This window comes from Macaca mulatta, chromosome 4 (assembly GCF_049350105.2).
Source record: "Macaca mulatta isolate MMU2019108-1 chromosome 4, T2T-MMU8v2.0, whole genome shotgun sequence".
Classification (NCBI taxonomy): domain Eukaryota; kingdom Metazoa; phylum Chordata; class Mammalia; order Primates; family Cercopithecidae; genus Macaca; species Macaca mulatta.
This window is the reverse complement of record NC_133409.1, coordinates 16,445,600-16,470,090: the sequence shown is the minus strand read 5'-3', so window position 1 is coordinate 16,470,090 and position 24,491 is coordinate 16,445,600. Positions and strand designations below refer to the sequence as shown.

Genomic DNA, 24,491 nt, shown 5'->3' with positions numbered 1-24,491 from the left:
TTGAGCCCGGGAGTTTGAGACTATCCTGGGCAACATGGTGAAACCCTGTCTCTACAAAAAAATAAATCACCTGGGTGTGGTGGCATGCACCTGTAGTCCCACCTGCTTGGGAGGCTTAGGTAGGAGGATGGCTTGAGCCCGGGAGGTGGAGGTTACAGTAAGCCGAGATCATGCCACTGTACTCGAGCCTGGGTGGCAGAGTGAGACCCTGTCTCAAAAAAAAACTTATTTCAGGGGTACAAGGATTGTTCATTATATGCAAATCAATAAATGTGATATATCACATCAACAGAATGAAAGACAAAAACCATATGATCATCTCAGCTAACACAGAAAAGTTATTTGATAAAATTCAATGTCCCTTCATGATAAAAACTCCTGACAAATTAATCACAGAAGGACCATACCTCAAAAGACAAGGATGCCCATTTTTACCACTCCTGCTCAACATAGTACAGAAAGTTCTAGCCATAACAATCAGGCAAGGTAAAGAAATAAAAGGCACCAAATTGGGAAAAAAGAGGTCAATTTATCCCTTTTTCGCAGATGACATGATATATATATGGAAAAACCTGAAGACTCCAGCAAAAAAACTGTTAGAACTGATAAACAAATTTAGTAAAGTTGCAGATTTTTTTAAAAAACACACAAAAAATCAATAGCATTTCTGTGCACCAATAACAACTAGCTGAAAAAGAAAACAAGAACACAGTCCCATTTATTATGGCTACCAAAAAGAATACTAATAAATTTAACCAAAGAAGTAAAGGTTCTATAGGAGGAAAACTAGAAATTACTGATAAAATTAATGGAAGTAAACAGTGGAAATAGACAAATGGAGATATCCCATGTTCATGGATCAGAAAAATTAATATTGTTAAAATGGCCATATTTTCCAATACAATCTAAAGATTCATAGCAATTCATAACAAAATACCTATGACATTCTTCATGGAAATAGAAAAAAAATTGTAAACTTCATGTGGAACCACAAAAGAGCCTAAATAACCAAAGCAATCCTGAGCAAAAAGAACAACTGGAGACATCACACTACCTGAGGTCAAAATAATACTAGAAAACTTTAGTAACCAAATCAGTATGGTGTTGGTATAAAAACAGACACACACACAGGCTGAGCAAAACAATACTACAAAGCTTTAGTAACCAAATCAACATGGTGTTGGTATAAAAACAGACACATAGGCTGAGCAAAATAATACTACAAAGCTTTAGTAACCAAATCAGCATGGTATTGGTATAAAAACAGACACACGGGCTGAGCATGATGGCTTGCTCTTCTAATCTCAACATTTTGGGAGGCTGAGATAGGAGGATCACTTGAGCCCAGAAATTTGAGTCCAGCCTGGGCAAGATAGTGAAACCCCATCTCTACAAATTAGCAAATCATGGTGGCACATGCCTGTTGTCCTAGTAGCTTGGGAGGCTGAGATGGGAGGATCATTTGAGCCTGGAAGCTCAAGACTGCAGTGAGCCATAATCATACCACTGCACTCCAGCCTGGATGACAGTGAGACCCTGTCTCAAAAAAAAAAAAAAATTGTAGGACAGATACTCTGGGACATTGGTCTGGGAAAAAATTTTATGGCTAAGACCTCAAAAGCACAGGCAACCAAAGCAAATAGACAAAAGGGACTGTGTAAACTAAAAAGCTTCTGCACAGCAAAGGAAACAACAGAGTAAAGAGACAGCCTACAGAATGAGAGAAAGTATTTGCAAACTATTCATGAAATGAGACTAATATCCAAAATATATAAGGAACTCAGCAAGAAAAAAAAATAGTTTCATATCTGAGTAGACATTTCTCAAAAGAAGACATACAAATGACCAGCAGATATATTTTTTAAATGCTCAACATCACTAATCATCAGGGAGATGCAAATCAAAACCACAATAAGCAATCATCTTTCCCCAGTTAGAATGGCTGTTATGGAAAAGACAGTAACAAATGCTGGTGAGGATGCAAGGAAAAGGAAACTCGTATACACTGTTGGTGGGAATGTAAGTACAGCCATTATGCAAAACAGTACGGAGGTTTCTCAAAAACCTAAAACCAGAACTACCATATGATATAGCAGTCCCACTGCTGGGTATTTATCCAAAGGAAAGGAAATCAATATGTCAAAGATAGATACCTATACCCCCATGTTTATTGCAGCACTATTTATAATAGCCAAGATATGGAATCATGACTTAAGTATACATCAGTGGATGAATGGATAAAGAAAATGTGATATATATACACAATGGAATTCTGTTCTGCCTTATTTTTTATGAAAATGAAATTCTGTCATTTGCAGCCACATGGATAGAATTGAGATCATTATGTTAAATAAGCCAGGCCCAGAAAGACAAATATCACATGTTCTTACTGATGTGGGAACTAAAAAAAAGTTCACCTTTAGCCAGGAGTCATGATGCACCCCTGTAGTCCCAGCTACATGGGAGGCTGAGGCAGGAGGATTGTTTGAGTCCAGGAGATTGATTCCAGTCTGGGCAGCATAGCAAGATGCCATCTCAAAAAAATAAAAAGTAGAATGGTAGTTACTAGAGGCTGGGAAGGGTGTATGAGAAGGGTTCCAGGAAGATTTGAAGACAGACTGGTTAATACAATTAGACGAAATAAGTTCTAGTGTTTGATAGCATACAGGAGTGACTATAGTTAACAACGATATATATTTCAAAATAACTAGAAGATTTGAAATGTTCTCGACACAAATGATGAATAACGTTCGGGCTGATGGACATCCTAAGTACCTTGATTTTGTCATTACAGGTTGTATGCATGTATCAAAATACTACATGTGCCCCATAAATATGTACAAATATTATGTATCAATAAAAAGGGATCTGTAATTTATGAGTAATAAAATTTTTTAAAGATCATTTACTGGCCAGGGGCTGTGGCTCATGCCTGTAATCCCAGCACTTTGGGAGGCCAAGGCGGGTGGATCACGAGGTCGGGAGATCGAGACCATCCTGTCTGACATGGTGAAACCCTGTCTCTACTAAAAATACAAAATAAATTAGCCAGGCGTGGTGGCGGGTGCCTATAGTCTCAGCTACACAGGAGGCTGAGGCAGGAGAATGGCGTGAACCTGGGAGGTGGAGCTTACAGTGAGCCAAGATTGTGCCACTGCACTCCAGCCTGGGTGACAGAGCAAGACTCCGTCTCAAAAAAAAGACATTTATCTTCTAAAAAGTAATTATATAAAAATTAAAAGTAGAATTTATTCCTTTTACTTTTCTATTCCTAGGTAATACACTGTATGCAACTGGATCCTGCAAGAATCATTTATCAAGAAATTCTCTTGCTGGTACTTTATTTCGGTGGGAACAAGATGAAATACCAAGGTTAGTTAATGTTGTAAAGGAAATGAAAATTTTACATATATCCTAGTTGTGATCAGAAATCAGTGGTTACCATGATTAAATTTTAACCTTTTATTGTGTTGGATCTTTTTAATCTATACACTTATTTAAAAAAGCAAACCTTGACATTAGTGTATTACAAGGAATAAACGATTTAAAAAACAGACCATGAAAATGTACCTAGTTATTACCTACTTAACAAAAGGAATACGAGGTAGATATTGTTATACTTTTCTGCAGCATTCATCTTCATTGTCCATTCTAATTTGATATCCTATAACTTGTAAAAAAAATTTACATTTATGATAAAATAGTAATTTAAAACAAAAATCTAAATATTTTTAATAAAAACCCCTAAAATTTATAAATATTAAATATGTAATAAATTATTTTGACATGCTATTTTTGAATAATTTGTAATTTATTTGTTTCATTATTGATTAGACTTTTTTTGGAGACAGTATATTCCAAATGCTTGGATTTTTCTGTTTCAAAGCAGCTGTGTATTTGCTTATGCAAATTTTTTACTACATTTTCTATCTACTGATGCTAATTTTTAATTAGCTCCTGTTCTGAATGTCTGAAGCAGTTTTGAAATAAGGGCAAGTTGTAAATTTCTACTGTGAGATTATATTTTTTGATGTTATTGTTTCCCTCCTTTCTCTCAAATGTGCTACTTCTGCAATATTCATCCTTGACATTTACGACATAGTTATTTCAAATTACGAAACTTTTTTATATAAGAAAACTGTTGATCATAAACATTTTTAAATCTGTTCAATTTCTGTTAAGTTGTATGAATGAAGAGGACAATTCACATTTTGTTGTTGTCAAGACAAGGTCTTGCTCTGTTGCCCAGACCAGAGTTCAGTGGCACAATCTCAGCTCACTGCAACCGCTGCCTTCTGGTCTCAAGTGATCCTCCCACCTTAGCCTCCCAAGTATCTAGGACTATAGGTGTGCAACGCCATGCCTGGCTAATGTTTACAAATTTTTTGTAGAGATGAGGTCTTACTGTATTGCTCAGCCTCCCAAGTATCTGGGTCTACAGGTGTGCAACACCATGCCTGACTAATTTAAAAAATTTTTTTGTAGAGATGAGGTCTCACTGTGTTGCTCAGGCTGGCCTCCCAAGCCAAAGTTGGGATCACATTCATGAGCCACCAAGCCCAGCTGACAATCTACATTGGGAAATATTTTTTTTGAAAGAGAAAGGGATATATTATGATAGGTTGACTAATATATTCCTTCTCTATCAATGGTGAAAAGATATGTGTGTATGAATATCTAAATATATACCCGTGAGTACATATATACATATATTATTTAAGTTGTAAAAATTCTGTGGTTTAACAAACTTAACATAAAATATTCCATCAAAATTTCCTTTAAAATAGACGATGGAAAATGAGGTTTTGCTAACATGTTTTTCTTAAAATGTTAAAAAGTGTTTCAAGGCCAGGGCACAATGGCTCACACCTGTAATCCCAGCACTTTGGGAGGCCGAGGTGGGCAGATCACTTGAGGTCAGGAGTTCAAGAACAGCCTGGCCAACATGATGAAACCCCTTCTCTACCAAAAATACAAAACTTAACTGTGCATGATGGCACATGCTTGTAATCTCAGTTACTTGGAAGGCTGAGGCAGGAGAATCACTTGACCCGGGAGGTGGAGGTTGGGGTGAGCTGAGATCGCACCACTGCACTCCAGCCTGGGCGACGGAGTGAGACTCCATCTCAAAAAAAACAAAAACAAAGTGTTTGAAATAAAAAGTTAATGAAATGTGTCATCACCCACTTTGTAGTAAAATTATGGATCTCCCCTTTTCCACTTGGTGTCTGTTTTTGTACAAGTCCTAAATTTTGGAATAAGTAAACTAGGAGCCACACTAGATGTTATCTCTTCATTCTGTTAAGTAGGATCAATTATGTGGTATCTTCCTTATCTTCTCTTTTGGGGCACTGATGAAAAGCAAATGCTTTTGAGTCAAAGATCCTGAATGGGAAACAATCCTTTGTAGTTCTTATAAAAATTAATGACCTTGTGGTATCATTACTTTTCCTAGCTATGATCCCACTGTTGATCATTCATGTAGTTTTATCAATTCTGTAGTTATGAAGAATTTTAAAGTATTCCCCATCTCAGCAGTAGTTGAGGGCAGGAAGAATGGTGAATTATCATTTGCCCATTTCTCAGTGTGCTCACCTTCCCTTATCTCTTATTGCACGTTCTCCCTTGTTTTTTGAATACTGAAAAAGATGTCTCTAGGCAACTGATTTCATATGTGCATGGTTTTTTATGCATTCCTCTGTGGTTTTTATATTATCCTATCCCATTCTGCCCCGGGTATGACCGTATGCTAAAACGTTTTATATTCCTTTTTATATAAAATCTAATGAACCAAAATATATAGAATATACTTCAATAGGATTTTAATAGGGTTGTCAGTATATGTTTTGTATTTTTCTCATCCTATTTTTCTTTATATATACACAAAGTATCAATTTTGTCATGAATAATTGTGTATTAATCAGGTTTTCTGGGTACCAGCTAAACATAAGATAATTGTATAAGTAAGAAAAATCTTAGAAAATTTGCTCTCACATAATTATTATGTTTTTTATATACTTTAATTGCAGCTCTTTAATATTGGAAGGTGTTGAACCACAGAGTACATGTGAATTAGAAGTGGATGCTGTAGCTGCTGATATCTTAAATCGTCTGGACATTGAAGGTTCATACACAATTGTTCTTAATACATGTTTTTATTTTTTTAAATGAATGACCGGCCAGGTGTGGTGGCTCACATCTGTAATTCCAGCACTTTGGGAGGCCAAGGTGGGTGGATCATGAGGTCAGATCGAGACCATCCTGGCCAACATGGTGAAACCCCATCTCTACTAAAATACAGAATAAATTAACTGAGTGTGGTGACAGACGCCTGTAGTCCCAGCTACTCTTGAGACTGTGGCAGGGGAATTGCTTGAGCCCAGGCGGCGGAGGTTGCAGTGAGCCAAGATCGCACCACTGCACTCCAGCCTGGTGACAGAGCAAGACTCTGTCTCAAAAAAAAAAAAAATTAATGACCAAAGTAGAATAGAAAAAGTAGGAAAGAAAACTTTACAAAGAAACTAAGATATTATAGAAGGAGGATACAAAATGTTATGAAGATTGCTTCTATACTTCTACTGAGATAGTAATTAATTTTTTGTTTATATTTTTGTCCAAATGACTATATTTGAATAGATACACTAAAATAAGGGTGACACTAAATAAAATTAGCTAATATAAAGTAATTTAATGTACTCTGCCTTTTAATTTCTTAATTTTCATATTGTATATCAGCAAGGGTATTCTTAGGTCTGTTGACTGTCATCAGGTGTTTGAACTGTATTCACTTGCTGGATTTTGGGGAACCACTAGGAAGAAAGCTTAAAAAGGAGTAACATAATAAGTGTAGGTTGGGATAATTTGTCCACTTTATTACACAAAATATATGATAGATTTTTTTAAAGGCAGTATTTATTAAAGAAAAGTTTAGATTTTTTTAGGCGTTTTTTTACTTTGACCCTGTAATATTGAAATATTATTGTGATTACAGCTCAAATTGGTGGAAACCCTGGTCTACAGGCTATATGGGAAGATGAAAAGCAACGGCGAAGAAACAGAAATGAAACTTCTCAAATTAGCCAACCTGAGTCACAAGGTATAAACCTAATAGTGCTTTGATTATTCTTTTAAACCAAGTATTTTAATGGGAAAGTTTGTCATTGAGTTGTTCCTTTGACATTAGATTTTACTTTTCAAATGACCTTTTGTTTTGTATTTTTCTTGTTGTCATTGCTGTACAGCCAGTATTTATCTTTATAACTATCTCCAAATTGTCACTTATTATCTCTCTCTCTCTGTAAGAAGTTGACATTTTTACTATTCTTTGTTTTTAGTGTACCTTGTCCTCTTGCCTCACTTTTTTGTTTTCATTCTCTAGTGTGTTCTAGCCCTCTGTTTTTCCAAATGAACTATAGAAAACTCACAGAAGATCATGAATTTCAACTTAGGAACACTGTTTAATACATTAAGCTTTGAAAATGTAGCCATTGAAATGCTGCCCACAGTTTATTTTCTGAGTATGTCATATAAGCTCTCACTTCGTTCATTATGTACAGCTCTAAAGAAATACTCATTACTAAATGGTGCCACATTCAAAAAGAATTTGAGGGGGTTCAGATAATACCATGGATACAACAGAATTTTAAAAATAAAGATAAAAGAATGAAAGACATCATTCAAAAACAGATACATTATTTCAAAACACAGCAGTAAGCCTATAGCGAAGTTCAATTAAAATTGTTACTAAAATTGTTACATCTTACGCACTAAAATGTTTTGATAAACTTTGAGTGCCTTTTATTTTAAAAATAGAAATATATTTTATAAGGGGATTATTTTTAGTTTTAGGATACAATGTATTTATAGGTAGAGAACAGTTTTTCTGTTTCAGATTTAGATTATAATTATAGAACTTAATCTTGAACTGAGTTTAAATGCCTAATTTTGTAACTTTAGTAACAACCATTTCTCTTTTGTGTGATTCTATAGTAAGACTACAGTTAGGTTGTATTATATATATTTAGAGAAAGATAAGAAATTGCTACCATTTTTAAAGCTACTTTAGGAGAAAGGAAAATATTTCATTCATTTGCTATCTACATTTTTTAATGCACTTTTAAAATTCAAAGATCACAGGTTTGTGCCAGCAACAGAAAGTGAAAAAAAATTTCAGAAGAGACTTCAGGAAATTCTCAAACAGAATGATTTCTCTGTGTAAGTGGTTATTTATTATAGATCTCAGAACTAATTTTATTCCTTTGTTATCTAGTCTGTTATAAAGGATATGTTTTAATTAAGCAGAACATTATCAGGATCTGTGGACTACAGTGATGGATCCCAGGAGTTCTCTGCTGAGTTAACATTGCACTCTGAGGTTCTGTCTCCTGAAATGCTTCAGTGTACACCAGCCAATATGGTAGAGGTTCACAAAGACAAAGAATCAAGCAAAGGTAAGATTTGCTTTTCATGTATAAAGAAGCTACTAGAACATATATCTAGCACTGAGATGTTAATATTTGATTGAGTTTGCTAGGAATTTTTTTCCCTACGAAATAAATATTGTGAATATAGCAAAAATGTCTCCCATTCTGTCACCCTTTCTGCATCTCTAAAGGTAAGGAGTATCCTGAAGTTAGTGCAAACTGTTACCATATATAATTTTTATATTTTCTTATAATGTTTGCCCACCATATATACCATTAAGTTTTTAATTTTACATAAATGATGTTCTACTTGGCATAGATGAAGCAACTTGCTTTTTTCAGTCAGCATTATATTTTTAAGCAACTTGAGGTTTAATTTACATAGCATAAAATTCAGTCATTTTAAGTGTATAATTCAGTGATTTATAGTAAATTTACAAAGTTGTGCAAACATCTCCACAATCCAATTTTAGAATGTTTCCATCAGTCCACAGGATCCCTTGTGTCCATTTGCAGTTATGCCTGTTTCTACCTCAAACCCCAAGTAACCACTAATAATACATGGGCCTTGTACAGATACTGTGTATTATGTAAGTGAAACCATATAATATATAGTATTTTGTGTCTGGATTCTTTTACTTAGCATAATACTTTCAAGGTTTATACATGTTGTAGTATCTATCAGTATGTATGGAGATACCACATTTTGTTAATCCATTTATCAGTTGATCAACATTTGAGTTGTTTTCACTTTTGATTGGTAAGAATCGTGCCGCTGGCCAGGTACAGTGGTTCATGCCTGTAATCTCAGCAATTTGAGAGGCTGAGGCGGGCGGATCACCTGAGGTCAGGAGTTGGCAACCAGCCTGGCCAACATGGTGAAACACTGTCTCTACTAAAAATATAAAAACTAGCCGGGTGTGGTGGCGCACACCTGTAATCCCAGCTACTCAGGAGGCCAAAGCAGGAGAATGGCTTGAACCTGGGAGGTGGAGGTTGCAGTGAGCCAAGATCATGCCACTGCACTCCAGCCTGGGCGACAGAGCAAAACTCCATCTCAAAAACAAAAAACAAACAAAAAACAAAAAAAAGTGCTGCTATAAGCAGTAAAGCATAAATTTTAGGATAAATATCATAAAAAGAGTTGTAAAATGATATAAATAGTAACAAACGAAACAGTTTAAGAATAAACTTCACTAAAAAGATTACCTCTGCCAAGCAAAAGAATTGCTAGGGCATGTGGTACATTTGTGTTTAATTTGAGTTAATTTAAAATAAACTCCCAAGCTGTTTTTAAAGTGACAGCAATGTTTTACTTTCCCACCAGCAATATAGGAGAGTTTCTCAGGCTCTCCATCCTCACTAACACTTGTTATTATCTGTCTTTTTTAATGTAGTCATCCTAGTGTGTGAAATAGAATCTTACTGTGGTTTTAATTTTCATTACCCTCATTACTACTAATGTTGAGCATCTTTTATGTCAACATTATAACTTTGAAATTTATCCTTGTTCATTCATTTTAGCTGCTGATGACTGTTCCATTTTAAGACTAAACAACAGTGTTATCTATTTCTCAACAAGTATTAGATGGTCTTTACTTTTGCACTTAGTGCTATATCTGTCTCCTTATGGCTATATGCAGGAGTTTCTCTACCAAACACATGCAGAAGAGTGAGTTGCTGAATATTCGGGTGTATGCATTGTACTCTACCTAGATAGCATCTGTTCTAACAGTTTTTTTATAATGCAATTAGCTTATACATGGTTAGTAAACAAGACAATAATAAAAGTTTTACCCAGAAGTCACATTGTATCGTACGCAATTTTACTAGGCAAGCGAAACCTCAACATTTGATAGCATCAAATAATAAGTATAAAATAATAGGTGTAAAAGATTTGCCGCTCTGATTCTTTGAAATAGTGTCTCTGCATTTTAATCTGCATTTCCTAATTACTAACGAATTTGAGCATCTTTAAAGGCCATTTGGGTTTCTCTGTGAATTATGTTATTTGCTCATTTTCTATTGAGTCATTTCTTTTTCTTATTTGTAGGAGTTCTTCATATTTTCTAGATATTAAGTCTTTGTCAGTTATACTTATTGTAGAGATATTTTCTCTCCATCTAGGCTTGTCTTGTAAAAATCTTCAAAAAAAAAATGTTAACTTCTTTTCCCCCCATTTGAAAAAAAAAAAAAAAAGGTTATCCTTGGAGTTTTACATGTCTTCAGTTTTAATGTCAAGTTTACAATATTCCTTTATGGTTTAGTTTTGGTATGTGATTTATGAGACCTTCCCTACCCTGATGTAATGAAAATTTTCTCTGAAGTATTCATTTTAAGGCTTATGTGTGCTTACAATTTGGTTTTTCATATTTAGGTCTTTAATGCATTTGAAATTTTACTTTTTACTTTTAATTTTTTGTTAATTTTTTGGGGTACATAGTAGGCATATATATTTATGGGGTACATGAGAGATTTTTATACAGGCATACAGTATAATCACATCAGGATAAATGGGTATCCATAACCTCAAGCATTTATTTGTTTGTGTTACAAACATTCCAGTTATACTTTTAGTTATTTTTAAATGTACCATAGATTATTGTTGACTGTAGTGACCCTGTTCTGCTATCAAATACTAGATCTTATTCCTTCAATTTTTTTGTACTCATTAACCACCCCACTTCCCCACCCCCCACCCTACTACCCTTCCTAGCTTCTGGTAACCATCATTCTACTCTCCATCTCCATGAGTTCCATTGTTTTAATTATTAATTAGCCCCCACGAGTGAGTGAGAACATGCAAAGTTTGTCTTTCTGTGCCTGGCATATTTCACGTAACATAATGTCCTCCACTTCCATCCATGTTGTTGCAGATGGCATGATCTCACACTTTTTAGGGCTGAATAGTACTCCATTGTGTAAATGTACCACATTTTCTTTATCCATTCATCTGTTGATGGACACTTAGATTGCTTCCAAATCTTGGCTGTTGTGAATAGGACTGTGATAAACATGGGAGTGCAGATATCTCTTCAACTCGACATATCAATTTCATTTCCTTTGGATAAATACCGAGTAGAGAGATTGCTGGATTATATGGTAGTTCTATCTTTAGTTTATTAAGGAACCTCCATACTGTTCTCCATAGTGGCTGTACTAATTTACATTTCTACCAACAGTGTACGAGAGTTCCCTTTCCTCCACATCATTGCCAGCATTCATTATTACCTGTCTTTTGGATAAAAGCCATTTTTACTGGGGTGAGATGATTTCTCATTGTAATTTTGATTTGCATTTCTCTGATGATCAGTGATGTTGAGCACCTTTTCACCTGTTTGCCATTCGTATATCTTCTTTTGAGAAATGTCTGTTCAGATCTTTTGCCCATTTTTTAATTGGATTATTAGATTTTTTACTATTGAGTTATATATATTTTGGTTATTAATTCCTTGTCAGATGGATAGTTTGCAGATATTTTCTCCCACTCTGTGGGATGTCTCTTCACTTTGTTGATTGTTTCCTTTGCTGTGCAGAAGCTTTGTATAATAACTTGATATGATCCCATTTGTCTACTTTTGCTTTGATTGCCTGTGCTTTGGGGATATTTCCCAAAAAATCTTTGCTCAGGCGAATATTCTAGAGAGTTTCCCCAATGTTTTATTTTAGTAGTTTCATAGTTTGAGTCTTAGATTTAAGTCTTTAATTCATTTTGATTTGATTTCTGTATATGGTGAGAGATCAGGGTCTAGTTTCATTCTTCTGCATGTGGATATCCAGCGTTTTCTCAGCACCGTTTATTTGAAGAAATTGTTCTTTCCCCCAAGGTATGTTCTTGGCACCTTCATCAAAAAAGAGTTCACTGTAGTTATGGATTTATTTCAGGGTTCTCTGTTCCATTGGTCTGTGTGCCTGTTTTTATGCCAGTATCATGCTGTTTTGATTACTATTGCTCTGTAGTATAACTTGAAGTCAGGTAATGTGACCTCCAGTTTTATTCTTTTTGCTCAGAGTGGCTTTGGTTATTCGGGGTCTTTTGTGGTTCCATGTAAATTTTAGGATTATTTTTTTCTATTTCTGTGAAGAATAACATTGGTATTTTGATAGGGATTGCTTTGAATCTGTAGATTGCTCCGGGTAGGTATGGACATTTTATCAGTATTGATTATTCCAATCCATGAACTTGGAATATCTTTTTCATTTTTTGGTGTCGTCTTCAATTTCTTGCATCAATATTTTATAGTTTTCATTGTAGGGATGTTTCACTTCTTTGGTTAAGTTTATTCCTAGGTATCTTATTTGTAGCTATTGTAAATGGGATTACTTTCTTGATTTCTTGTTCAGATTGTTCACTGTTGGCATATAGAAATGCTACTGATTTTCATATGTTGATTTTCTATCCTGCAACTTCGCTGAATTTGTTTTTTAGTGGAGTCTGTAGGTTTTTCCAAATATAAGATCATATAAGGATAATTTGACTTCTTCCTTTCCAATTTGGATGCAGTTTATTTATTCCTTTCTTTTGTCTGATTACTGTAACTAGGACTTCCAGTACTGTGTTGAATAACAGTGGTGAAACTAGGCATCCTTGTCTTGTTCCAGATCTTAGAGAACGGGCTTTCAATTGTTCCCAGTGCTGTGAATGCACTGGGTCACACCTGAAGTCAGCATGTCCCTGGATCTCACCCGAGGCCTGCAGCAAGTACTGCCTGAGTGTCACTTGTGTTTACTCAAGGCCAAAGGGCTCTTTAGTGGGCAAGTGATGAACCCTGCCAGGTCTGAGTCCTTCCTTTCAAGGCAGCAGGTTCCCTTCTGGTCCAGGGCGTGTTTAGAGTTGTCATCCAGGAGTTAGGGCCTGGAATATGTGTGTCACAACTCTACCTTCCCTACTGTGGCTGAGCTGGTATCCAAGTTGCAAGATAAAGTCCTCTTCGCTCTTCCCTCTCGTGTCCTCTCGTGGTAGGAAAGAGTCTTCTGGAGCTGTGAGTTGTACTGCCTGGGACTGTGCGGGGTGGGGAAGAGGGGTCACAAGTAATTCCTTGGCTTCCCCAGCTACTCTCTCACTAGGTGTGTGTACCCCAAGTCTACTGGCTCCGAGCCCAGCACGGTACTGGGACTTGCCCAAGAATTGCAGTCCTTGTGGATAAGACTGCCTTTCAACTTTATTTAGGATCCCAAAGTGCTTTAGCCCATAGTAGTAATGCTGGCTGCTCCTCAGGTTCTGGACTGCTGTATTGGGCAGTTTGCCTCTGACTGGGGCTGGTCGAATCCTCTCCCCATGGGTGCTGGCTAAATTCTGTTCCATGTTGCTTTCCACTGTGACAGGGTAGCACTGAGTTCCAATGCAAAGCCCCACATTCACTGTGTTCTGTCTCTCCCAAGCACACAGATTTCTCTCTCTGTGCCACAAGACCATTGCCTGAGGGGTGGGAGGTGCTATCAGCAATTCATGACTGTCTTTTCTACCCTCTTCACTGTCTCTTTCCTTGATATGTTGTTAAAACCAAGTACTGTGATTGCTCTCCTGATTTTCTATTCTAATGAAGGTGCTTGCTTGTGTGGATAGTTCAGTTTGGTGTTCCTGCAGGGGACGGCAATTGCTGGAGGGTTCTATATGGCCATATAGACTACTATTTTTTGATATCATGAAAATACAATGAATGTGATATATAATGAAAGCTTTCTGAGAAATATATAATGTAAAATGAATTTTTTAATTGCTTAACCATTTCTTTGTGTTTTTATAGCACTTAAAAACTATTTCTGCCCAGTTATGACAATGAAATGGGAAACCACAACTACAGTTCACAAACAGGCAGAAAAACCAGCACACACCCCATTAGGAATTACACTAAGCTCTTTATTTTTTATGCATTCAGAAGAGAGTCCAGTACACATGTGTCAAATAATGAGCACTGTCAATTTTTTTTCTTAGAAGAGTTGAAAAACATTTATTCTTAATTTGTTGTTTTTGAACCATAGAGAATAAAGAATTTTAGTATTCAAATAAGATAGTTTATCTTTCATTTTCACTTTATATATTTGAATATGCAGTGATTTTTATCAGACTAATAGAACTACACGCATTAAGTAGGATTAAAGAGGTTATAAATATTTGGTGATTTATAGATTCAGTGTTTGATTTGATGAATCCATGTGACTGGTTAAATATTTCTGTGGCTTTTTATTATGTTTTTATTTGGCATGCGTCATTAACATTTTGAAATTTAAAATAGGTTTATATGGTAATGCTTCCAAATTTACACAAATCCTAAATGATAAATTTTGGATTTAGGCCATTGCTTTAATTTTTTAATTCTTTGTCAAATTAAGGTCACACTAGACACAAAGTGGAAGAAGCTCTTATTAATGAAGAAGCAATTTTGAACCTCATGGAAAATAGTCAGACTTTTCAGCCTTTGACCCAAAGACTGAGTGAGTCACCTGTTTTCAGTAAGTAACAGTGCTACCATAAATATTCAGTATTGTAATTCAGAGAAAATGTGTGTTGTGAAGAGGTTTTTTTTTATTGACTTGAAGAGGTAAATGTTGCATGTTCAATAAGCACTCTACTGAATATGAAAATGAAACCTTGCATTAAATCAAGTAGCTTTGCCTTTTTTTCTATACAGCTTAAAAAACTTTGTGAAAGAAAATAGTTTTTTTTAACTGTACTTTGATTCAGGGAAAACCGTATTAGTTTAGAAGGAGAATGCATTTATTTTGAATTAATATTTTGCAAAGTTCAGTACATTACTGAAACACCATAAGTGGTTCTTTCTTGGTGAGTATCACAGATTTCACTGGAGGAAACATGGGTTGCTAGGGCTGCGGTCCCAGCCTCCTCATCTCGCTGGCCAGGGCTGCGCTCAACCAGTCCTTCAGCAGCCTCCCCTTGAGCGGTATCTCAGACTTCTTGCAGCCACTGCCAGCCTTCGCTGGCAAAGCCTTCCAACTAGGGGCTGACAGTGCTGAGCTGTCCCCATGGCCAAAACCCTGTGCAGTCCCAGGCAGCCCTGACCGGAGCACACAACAATGTTATTTTAATGATGTCCCTAAATTACTCTAATGCAGGTGGTCCAAGGATCAACTTTGATAGGAGAGCTACCTCAACACCTGAGCCTTTGTACCAACTGTATTCTTTCAGCCTGTGCCAGTATCTATGATGTTGTTATTTTATTCTAAGTGATCTGAATTGTTGGATTATTAAGAAAACAGGCCGGGTGTGGTGGCTCACGCCTGTAATCCCAGCACTTTGGGAGGCCGAGGCAGGCGGATCACGAGGTCAGGAGATCGAGAACATCCTGGCTTACACAACGAAACCCCATCTCTACTAAAAGTACAAAAAATTAGCTGGCCTTGGTGGCGGGTGCCTGTAGTCCCAGCTACTTGGGAGGCTGAGGCAGGAGAATGGCATGAACCCGGGAGGCGGAGCTTGCAGTGAGCCGAGATCCGCCACTGCACTCCAACTCCAGCCCGGGTGACAGAGCAAGACTCCGTGTCAAAAAAAAAGAAAACTTGAGTTATTTGTTGGTGATTATTGTACTTGTTTTGTAGTGGACAGTAGTCCTGATGAGGCTCTGGTACATCTTCTTGCTGGTTTGGAAAGTGATGGATATCGGGGGGAAAGAAATAGGATGCCATCACCGTGTCGCTCCTTTGGAAATAATAAATATCCCCAAAATAGTGATGATGAAGAAAATGAACCACAAATTGAAAAAGAGGAAATGGAGCTTAGTTTGGTGATGTCCCAGAGATGGGACAGCAATATTGAAGAACATTGTGCCAAAAAGAGGTAATTTTTTAGTTATTTCATTTGTTTTATTAACTTTTAGCATTATCATCCTTCAATCAGAAATTACTTGTTACTATTGTTCAGTGTATAAAATACCTTATGAGCTAAATTGGTGTTTTAAAATTCCCTTTTAGTGATCTGTTTTTCATGTGGCATATACTCCATATTCCAAGCAAAATAAAGTTCTGCTACATTTTAAGAGATTAACCTAACTTTTAGAAGTTATCCATTTATATACACATTATTAACATATGTGAGTGATAAATGGGGCAAAATTGGAGTGCCTTCTTATCTTAGAACTAGACAAAAAGAATGCCCTGTGATAGTTGAGCTGTTGTTGAGTATCAGAGCAACAATGTATAGAGTCAGACTGAAGATAGGGTATGGCTTTGGGGTCTGATTAGACTAAGGGAACTAAGGTTAAAAACAAATAAATAAAAGACTGAGAAGGAAACACTGGTGTTGTGGTTTGTTTCTCAAAATCAGTGAATAAGTTGGTGTTGTGGTTTTCTAAATCAGTCTCTGTGAACTTGATTGGTTTGAGTCTGCCCTTTAGTTATATGCTCTGTGTATCGAAAAATCTAGGCCTGTGAGCCTGAAAGACTGAGTATGCCTCTCCTTTAAACTTCTGTAGGCTAGATTAGAACTTTTTTAGTCTGTGTTTGAAATTTTCAACCCCAAAGCCATCACTGAAAGGTGAAAGAAGTTAATCCATAAATTCAGTGTTTACATGTATATGACAAAAGTTTTGATTTTTCTGTTTAATAAATCAGATATAGAAATCTCCAGATGTGATGTTAAATTCTTTCCTCTAACATTGTCACTGCTCTAATAATAGGCATTGTCGATCCTATGATTACATTTATGCTTATATGTTCATTGGCTGAACCAATTTAGTGAAAACCATGCCCACTTTAACCTTGGGAAAACAAACCTAAACATTTTGTACACGTTATTAGAGAGAGACTGAATAGTAGAAGCATAGTGTCCAGAAAATGATTTAGTTAATTCTACTCTTTATATTGGATATTATATTCTGTGCTGATCACCATATTTTAAGAATACTGAAAAAGGAAAGGGAAAGAAGAGGAAGAAAACTAGAAGGATCTGTAAGCATTGTCACTTTTGAAGAACTTTTGAATGGAGACTGTTTGATCTAATTAGAATTACAAGATGAATGAGAAATGCCTTTATGTATTTTAAAGATTATCGTGTGGAAAATGGCATCAACCTGCTGTGTATAGCTACAGAGAACAAAATAGGAATCATGTATGGAAGTTGAAAGAGTTTGTGTATTACAAGAAGACAACTATTAACAATTAAAGCTATTAACAATGGAAAGATTGCCCTGTGAGACAGCAAGCCCCTTATATAGATTATGTAAAAACAGAGATTGCCTCAGGTTCATTAAAAAATCAGGTTTTTGCATTGGATAGAAAGTTGGACTAGCCCTCTGATACCTCTTTCAGCTCTTAAGGGAGTGATTTTTATGATAAATTGTGATTTGCAAAGGCTTAGTGGAAAAAGAGTTCCAGTATAATAAAATAATAATAATTTCAAATAGTTGAGATTAGTGAAAGAAAAAATTGGATATGGATAGGAAAAAAGTTTGCCCATTCAATTAAAAGGGAAAGCATCAAGTTAATATCAATATGAGATGAAACTTAAAGAAACTGGACTTCACTGCCCCTCTGAATTTCTCAGTAACCCTACTTTATAGTTACTGTCAGATTGACTGAACACCTTTACTACTTCCTATTTATTCTCTCTTCTTCAATATTTTCTCTTCAGCCCTGACCTCAGTGCCCCTTCACTCATCTCTTTGTTCTTATTTCTTGCAATTCAGAATGCAGGAATTGTGGTGTATTTCAGCTCACATGAAAGAGATTATAAAGTGTAATTATAATAATTCTTTGTAAGTTGCTATAGTGAGACATGTTAATAAAGCAAAGTAAATATGCTTTTCTAGAAGTTACAATTTTCAGGGGTTTTTTATTGTTTTACTATAGAGTAACTTAGATACATTATTATAGTTAACTTACATTATTATAGAGTTAACTTAGATACATGATTTGCATCTGAGATGGTCTTTTCTAATGATCATGCTCACTAGTGAATTTTAATATTCTCCAGATCACTGTGCAGAAATACCCACAGAAGTTCAACTGAAGATGATGACTCATCTTCAGAAGAAGAAATGGAATGGAGTGATAACAGTTTGCTTCTAGCCAATCTTTCTATACCTCAGTTAGATGGAACTGCAGATGAAAATAGTGGTAAGTAAACAAGTCTACTGTGAGAAATTGGTTAGTTAGGATCTAAAAATATATTTGATTTTGAGGTCAGGCGCTCTGGCTCACACCTGGAATCCCAGCATTCTGGGAGTCCAAGGTGAGAGGATCACTTGAATTCAGGAGTTCGAGACCAGCCTAGGCACCATAGTGGGACCCTGTCTCTAAAAAACTAAAAAAAAAATTAGCCCAGCATAATGGTGCATGCCTGTAGCCCCAGCTACTCAGGAGGCTGAGGTGGGAGGCTTACTTGAGCCCAAGAGTTTGAGGCTGCAGTGAGCTGTGATTGCTCCACAGCATTCCAGCCTAGGCAACAGAGCAAGACCCTGCCTCCAAAAAAATAAATAAATAAATAAATAAATAAATAAATAAATAAATATGATTTTGAAACTTTAATCATACTTTCTATTGATTTTGAAACTGTAATCATACTTTCTATATAGTTGGCTAAGTGAGGCTATAGTGATGTTTCGTCCCTCAGGATTTTTTTCTTTTGAAAGAATGTAGATATATGGTTTGTTTCTCATTTCTAAAAGGATATAACATTTGTTGATCACTGATTTCAAGCTTTGAAAACTTTAATGTTTGTTGTGTAAGTAGAATAATAAACTAAAAAATATGCTCAGTTTATTTGAAGTGATAATGTAAAGCATATTACTTTATGAACATTTTTAAAGTGACAGTATTTTTCCCTTATTCCCCAAAGGCACTAAATAGTAATATAATCTATTTCTGATCAATTGAATATGTGTTTAAAATGATGACTCATAATTGTAACTATATTTAGATTGAGTCATTAATGATAAACATTACCTTTTTGTTAAGATAGCCGTTTTAAACATGCAAACTTAATTTTATGTAATTTTTTCATAGTGATAGCATTAATATCTTGGTGTGGGAAAATGTCTTAAAAATTAAGAGTAAAATGAAATAAACTGTTTTTCCCTCCTCATTTCAGACAATCCATTGAACAACGAAAACTCTAGAACCCACTCTTCTGTAATTGCAACAAGCAAGCTATCAGTTAAACCCTCCATCTTTCACAAAGATGCTGCTACGTTAGAACCCTCATCTTCTGCTAAGATTACCTTTCAGTGTAAACACACAAGTGCCCTTTCTTCCCATGTTTTGAACAAGGAAGATTTAATTGAAGACCTTTCACAGACAAATAAAAATATAGAAAAAGGTCTAGATAATTCAGTCACTTCTTTTACAAACGAAAGCACTTACTCTGTGAAATACCCTGGATCTTTAAGCAGTACTGTTCATTCAGAAAATTCTCATAAAGAGAATAGTAAGAAAGAGATCCTCCCAGTGTCTTCCTGTGAAAGTAGTATTTTTGATTATGAAGAAGATATTCCATCTGTTACAAGACAAGTACCAAGTAGAAAATATACAAACATTAGAAAAATCGAAAAGGATTCCCCTTTTATACATATGCACCGTCACCCTAATGAGAATACATTGGGCAAAAATTCTTTCAACTTTTCTGACTTGAATCATTCAAAAAATAAAGTGTCCTCTGAAGGAAATGAAAAAGGAAACAGCACAGCTCTGAGTAGTTTATTCCCTTCATCATTTACTGAAAATTGTGAATTGCTGTCATGCTCAGGGGAGAATAGAACTATGGTGCATTCTCTTAATAGCACTGCTGATGAAAGTGGACTAAATAAACTTAAAATTAGGTATGAAGAATTTCAAGAACATAAAACAGAAAAGCCAAGCCTCAGCCAGCAAGCAGCACACTATATGTTTTTTCCCAGTGTTGTTCTTTCTAACTGTCTTACTAGACCACAGAAACTATCTCCTGTCACATATAAACTACAACCTGGCAATAAACCATCCCGGTTAAAATTGAATAAAAAGAAACTTGCAGGTCATCAGGAGACTTTTACCAAAAGTAGTGAGACTGGATGTACGAAAGATAATAGTATACAAAATAATCCTTGTAATAGTAATCCTGAGAAGGATAGTGCATTCGCCAGTGATTTAACTAAAACCTCTCGTGGAGCTTTTGAAAATAAAACACCCACAGATGGTTTTATAGACTGTCACTTTGGAGATGGAACGTTAGAAACTGAGCAGTCCTTTGGACTATATGGAAATAAATACACACTTAGAGCCAAACGCAAGGTAAATTATGAGACTGAAGATAGTGAGTCGAGTTTTGTAACACACAACTCAAAAATTAGTCTACCTCATCCCATGGAAATTGGTGAAAGTTTAGATGGAACTCTCAAATCTCGAAAACGAAGAAAAATGTCTAAAAAGCTGCCTCCTGTCATCATAAAGTATATTATTATTAATAGATTTAGAGGGAGAAAAAATATGCTTGTGAAGCTAGGAAAAATAGACGCTAAAGAAAAACAAGTAATATTAACAGAAGAAAAAATGGAACTATATAAAAAGCTTGCACCTTTGAAGGACTTTTGGCCAAAAGTTCCCGACTCGCCTGCAACCAAATATCCCATTTATCCACTAACACCAAAGAAAAGTCACAGAAGAAAGTCAAAACATAAGTCTGCTAAGAAAAAAACTGGTAAGCAACAAAGGACAAATAATGAAAATATCAAGAGAACTTTGTCTTTCAGGAAAAAACGGTCACATGCTCTTCTTTCTCCTCCCTCACCATCTTACAATGCTGAAACCGAAGATTGTGACTTGAATTATAGTGATGTTATGTCTAAACTAGGTTTTCTTTCTGAGAGAAGCACAAGTCCCATAAATTCTTCTCCACCTCGCTGCTGGTCTCCCACAGATCCAAGAGCTGAAGAAATCATGGCTGCTGCAGAAAAAGAGGCAATGCTTTTTAAGGGTCCTAATGTGTATAATAAGACTGTTAATTCTCGTATAGGAAAAAATAGTCGTGCAAGAGCACAGGTTAAGAAATCAAAAGCAAAGCTCGTTAATCCCTCTGTAGTTACTAAGAAAAGGAACAAACGAAATCAGACAAATAAACTAGTAGATGATGGAAAAAAGAAACCAAGAGCAAAACAAAAAACAAATGCGAAAGGTACATCGAGAAAGCATATAACACTTAAGGATGAAAAAATAAAATCTCAGTCTGGTGCTGAAGTTAAGTTTGTACTGAAACACCAGAATGTGTCTGAATTTGCAAGTAGTTCTGGAGGCGCTCAATTACTTTTTAAACAGAAAGATATGCCACTAATGGGCTCTGCTGTAGATCATCCCCTTTCTGCTCCCCTACCCACTGGAATTAATGCACAACAGAAGTTATCTGGCTGCTTTTCTTCTTTCTTAGAAAGCAAGAAGTCTGTAGATGTGCAGACATTCCCCAGTTCACGAGATGATTTGCATCCATCAGTTGTTTGTAATTCTATAGGACCTGGAATCTCAAAAATTAATGTTCAAAGACCTCATAATCAAAGTGCTATATTTACTCTAAAGGAATCAACCTTAATTCAGAAAAATGTATTTGACCTTTCCAACCATTTGTCTCAGGTAGCACAGAATACACAGATATCTTCGGGTATGTCTTCAAAGATAGAAGATAATGCAAATAATATACAAAAAAACTATTTGTCATCAATCGGAAAGTTAAGTGAATATCGCAATTCCCTAGAATCAAAGCTGGACCAAGCATATACCCCTAATTTTTTGCATTGCAAAGATAGTCAGCAGCAGATTGTGTGCATAGCAGAGCAGTCAAAGCACAGTGAAACTTGTTCTCCGGGAAATACAGCTTCAGATGAAAGCCAAATGCCTAATAATTGCTTTGTAACTTCCTTGAGAAGTCCAATCAAACAAATAGCATGGGAGCAAAAGCAAAGGGGCTTTATTTTAGATATGTCAAATTTTAAACCTGAAAGAGTAAAACAGAGGTCATTATCAGAAGCAATTTCACAAACCAAAGCACTTTCTCAGTGTAAAAATCGAAATGTGTCAGCACCTTCAGCATTTGGTGAAGGACAGTCTGGACTGGCAGTTCTAAAAGAATTGTTACAAAAAAGACAGCAGAAAGCACAAAATGCAAATATTATACAAGACCCATTATCTAATAAACACCAACCAAATAAAAATATTTCTGGTTCTCTTGAACATAACAAAGCAAATAAACGGACACGATCGGTAACATCGCCAAGAAAACCTCGAACTCCCAGAAGTACAAAACCAAAAGAAAAAATCCCCAAACTTCTCAAAGTAGACTCTTTAAATTTACAAAACTCTAGCCAGTTGGATAACTCCGTATCAGATGATAGTCCCATCTTTTTTTCAGATCCAGGTTTTGAAAGTTGTTATTCACTTGAAGATAGTTTATCTCCTGAACATAATTATAATTTTGATATTAACACAATAGGTCAGACTGGATTTTGTAGCTTTTACTCTGGAAGTCAGTTTGTCCCAGCTGATCAGAATTTGCCTCAGAAGTTCCTAAGTGATGCTGTTCAGGATCTTTTTCCAGGACAAGCTATAGAAAAAAATGAGTTTTTAAGTCATGACAACCAGAAATGTGAAGAAGACAAGCATACTACGGACTCAGCCTCATGGATTAGATCTGGTACTTTAAGTCCTGAAATTTTTGAGAAATCATCCATAGATAGTATTGAGAATCATCGCCACAACCAGTGGAAAAATAGCTTTCATCCTCTAACAACTCGGTCTAATTCAATAATGGATTCTTTCTGTGTTCAGCAGGCAGAAGACTGTCTAAATGAAAAATCTAGATTGAATAGGAGTTCAGTAAGCAAAGAAGTGTTTCTTAGCCTCCCACAGCCAAACAATTCAGACTGGATTCAAGGTCATACCAGAAAAGAAATGGGACGGTCTCTTGACTCAGCCAATACCTCTTTTACTGCAATACTCTCCTCCCCTGATGGTGAACTTGTGGACATGGCCTGTGAAGATTTAGAACTGTATGTTTCAAGAAACAATGATATGTTGACACCAACTCCTGATAGTTCACCAAGATCTACTAGTTCTCCTTCACAATCTAAAAATGGCAGTTTCACCCCACGAACTGCTCACATTCTGAAACCACTTATGTCCCCACCAAGTAGGGAAGAAATTATGGCAACTTTGTTGGATCATGACCTTTCAGAGACTATTTACCAGGAGCCATTTTGCAGTAATCCTTCTGATGTACCAGAAAAGCCCAGGTAATCAGTTATTTTTTTCCCTTGGGTCACTCTGAATTACTATAATATATAAAATTATGCTATAGGGATTGAAAAAAAAAGAATATAATGTGTATATGTAAAGAATATAACATTTGGTTACCTGATTACTAGTTTTCTGTGATACTGTATTTTTAAGTATATCATTGTGGAAAGTATTTCTGATTACAGACTTACTAAGAAAATTCAAAAATTAACTGGATGGTTACACCTGGAGAAGTTTATGTAAGTTGACTTGGATCTACCATTATTTAACACTATGTCTTCATTAAAAATTAGAGGTGCTCACTCTAAAGATGTCATGATACTTTAAAAGGATTACAATGATCATTGTTTAAATGGTATTTAATTTTTAAATGTTAAACTTTTATACCATTTTAAAAGAACTTCATTTTCAAATGTTTTGAAAATGAGCATATATGTATTTTAAGTATTCCTCTGATATATCTCTAAATGAAGATCATTTTAAGTTGTTTCTATTATAAACCACTTTTCATGTGGTTTCAATATCTTGCATTATATTGTTATTATAGTTTATGCAGTTATTAGCAAATGGACTTTGGTTTCCATTCTCCTTTCTTTTAAGAATTTTTTCAGGTGGCCAGGTATGGTGGTGTGCACCTGTAATCCTGGCACTTTGGGAGGCCAAGGTGGGAGGATTGCTTGAGCCCAGGAGTTTGCGACCAGCCCAGGCAAAAAAGTGAGACTCTGTCTCTACAAAAAAGTAGGCTGGGCACAGTGGCTCACGCCTGTAATCCCAGCACTTTGGGAGGCCGAGGTGGGCAGATCACCTGAGGTCAGGAGTTCAAGACCAGCCTAGCCAACATGGTGAAACCCTGTCTCTACT

The 24,491-nt window shown here is 35.8% G+C and overlaps 1 protein-coding gene across 5 annotated transcripts in view; it reads left to right on the top strand.

The window, feature by feature from the left end:
- The window catches only part of REV3L (REV3 like, DNA directed polymerase zeta catalytic subunit), a 189,390-nt gene that overhangs the window by 90,143 nt on the left and 74,756 nt on the right, over positions 1-24,491 (top strand). For all 5 annotated transcript variants that reach the window (XR_013416164.1, XM_015137570.3, XM_077999288.1 and 2 more), the window contains 9 exons: positions 3,276-3,372; positions 6,030-6,124; positions 6,992-7,096; positions 8,130-8,214; positions 8,302-8,450; positions 14,757-14,876; positions 15,981-16,218; positions 18,352-18,494; positions 19,468-23,626. Coding sequence is in view for 4 of the 5 variants with exons in the window: in XM_015137570.3 (XP_014993056.3) it covers positions 3,276-3,372; positions 6,030-6,124; positions 6,992-7,096; positions 8,130-8,214; positions 8,302-8,450; positions 14,757-14,876; positions 15,981-16,218; positions 18,352-18,494; positions 19,468-23,626 (5,191 nt within the window). In the remaining variant the exon portion in view is untranslated. The remainder of the gene's footprint in view (positions 1-3,275; positions 3,373-6,029; positions 6,125-6,991; positions 7,097-8,129; positions 8,215-8,301; positions 8,451-14,756; positions 14,877-15,980; positions 16,219-18,351; positions 18,495-19,467; positions 23,627-24,491) is intronic.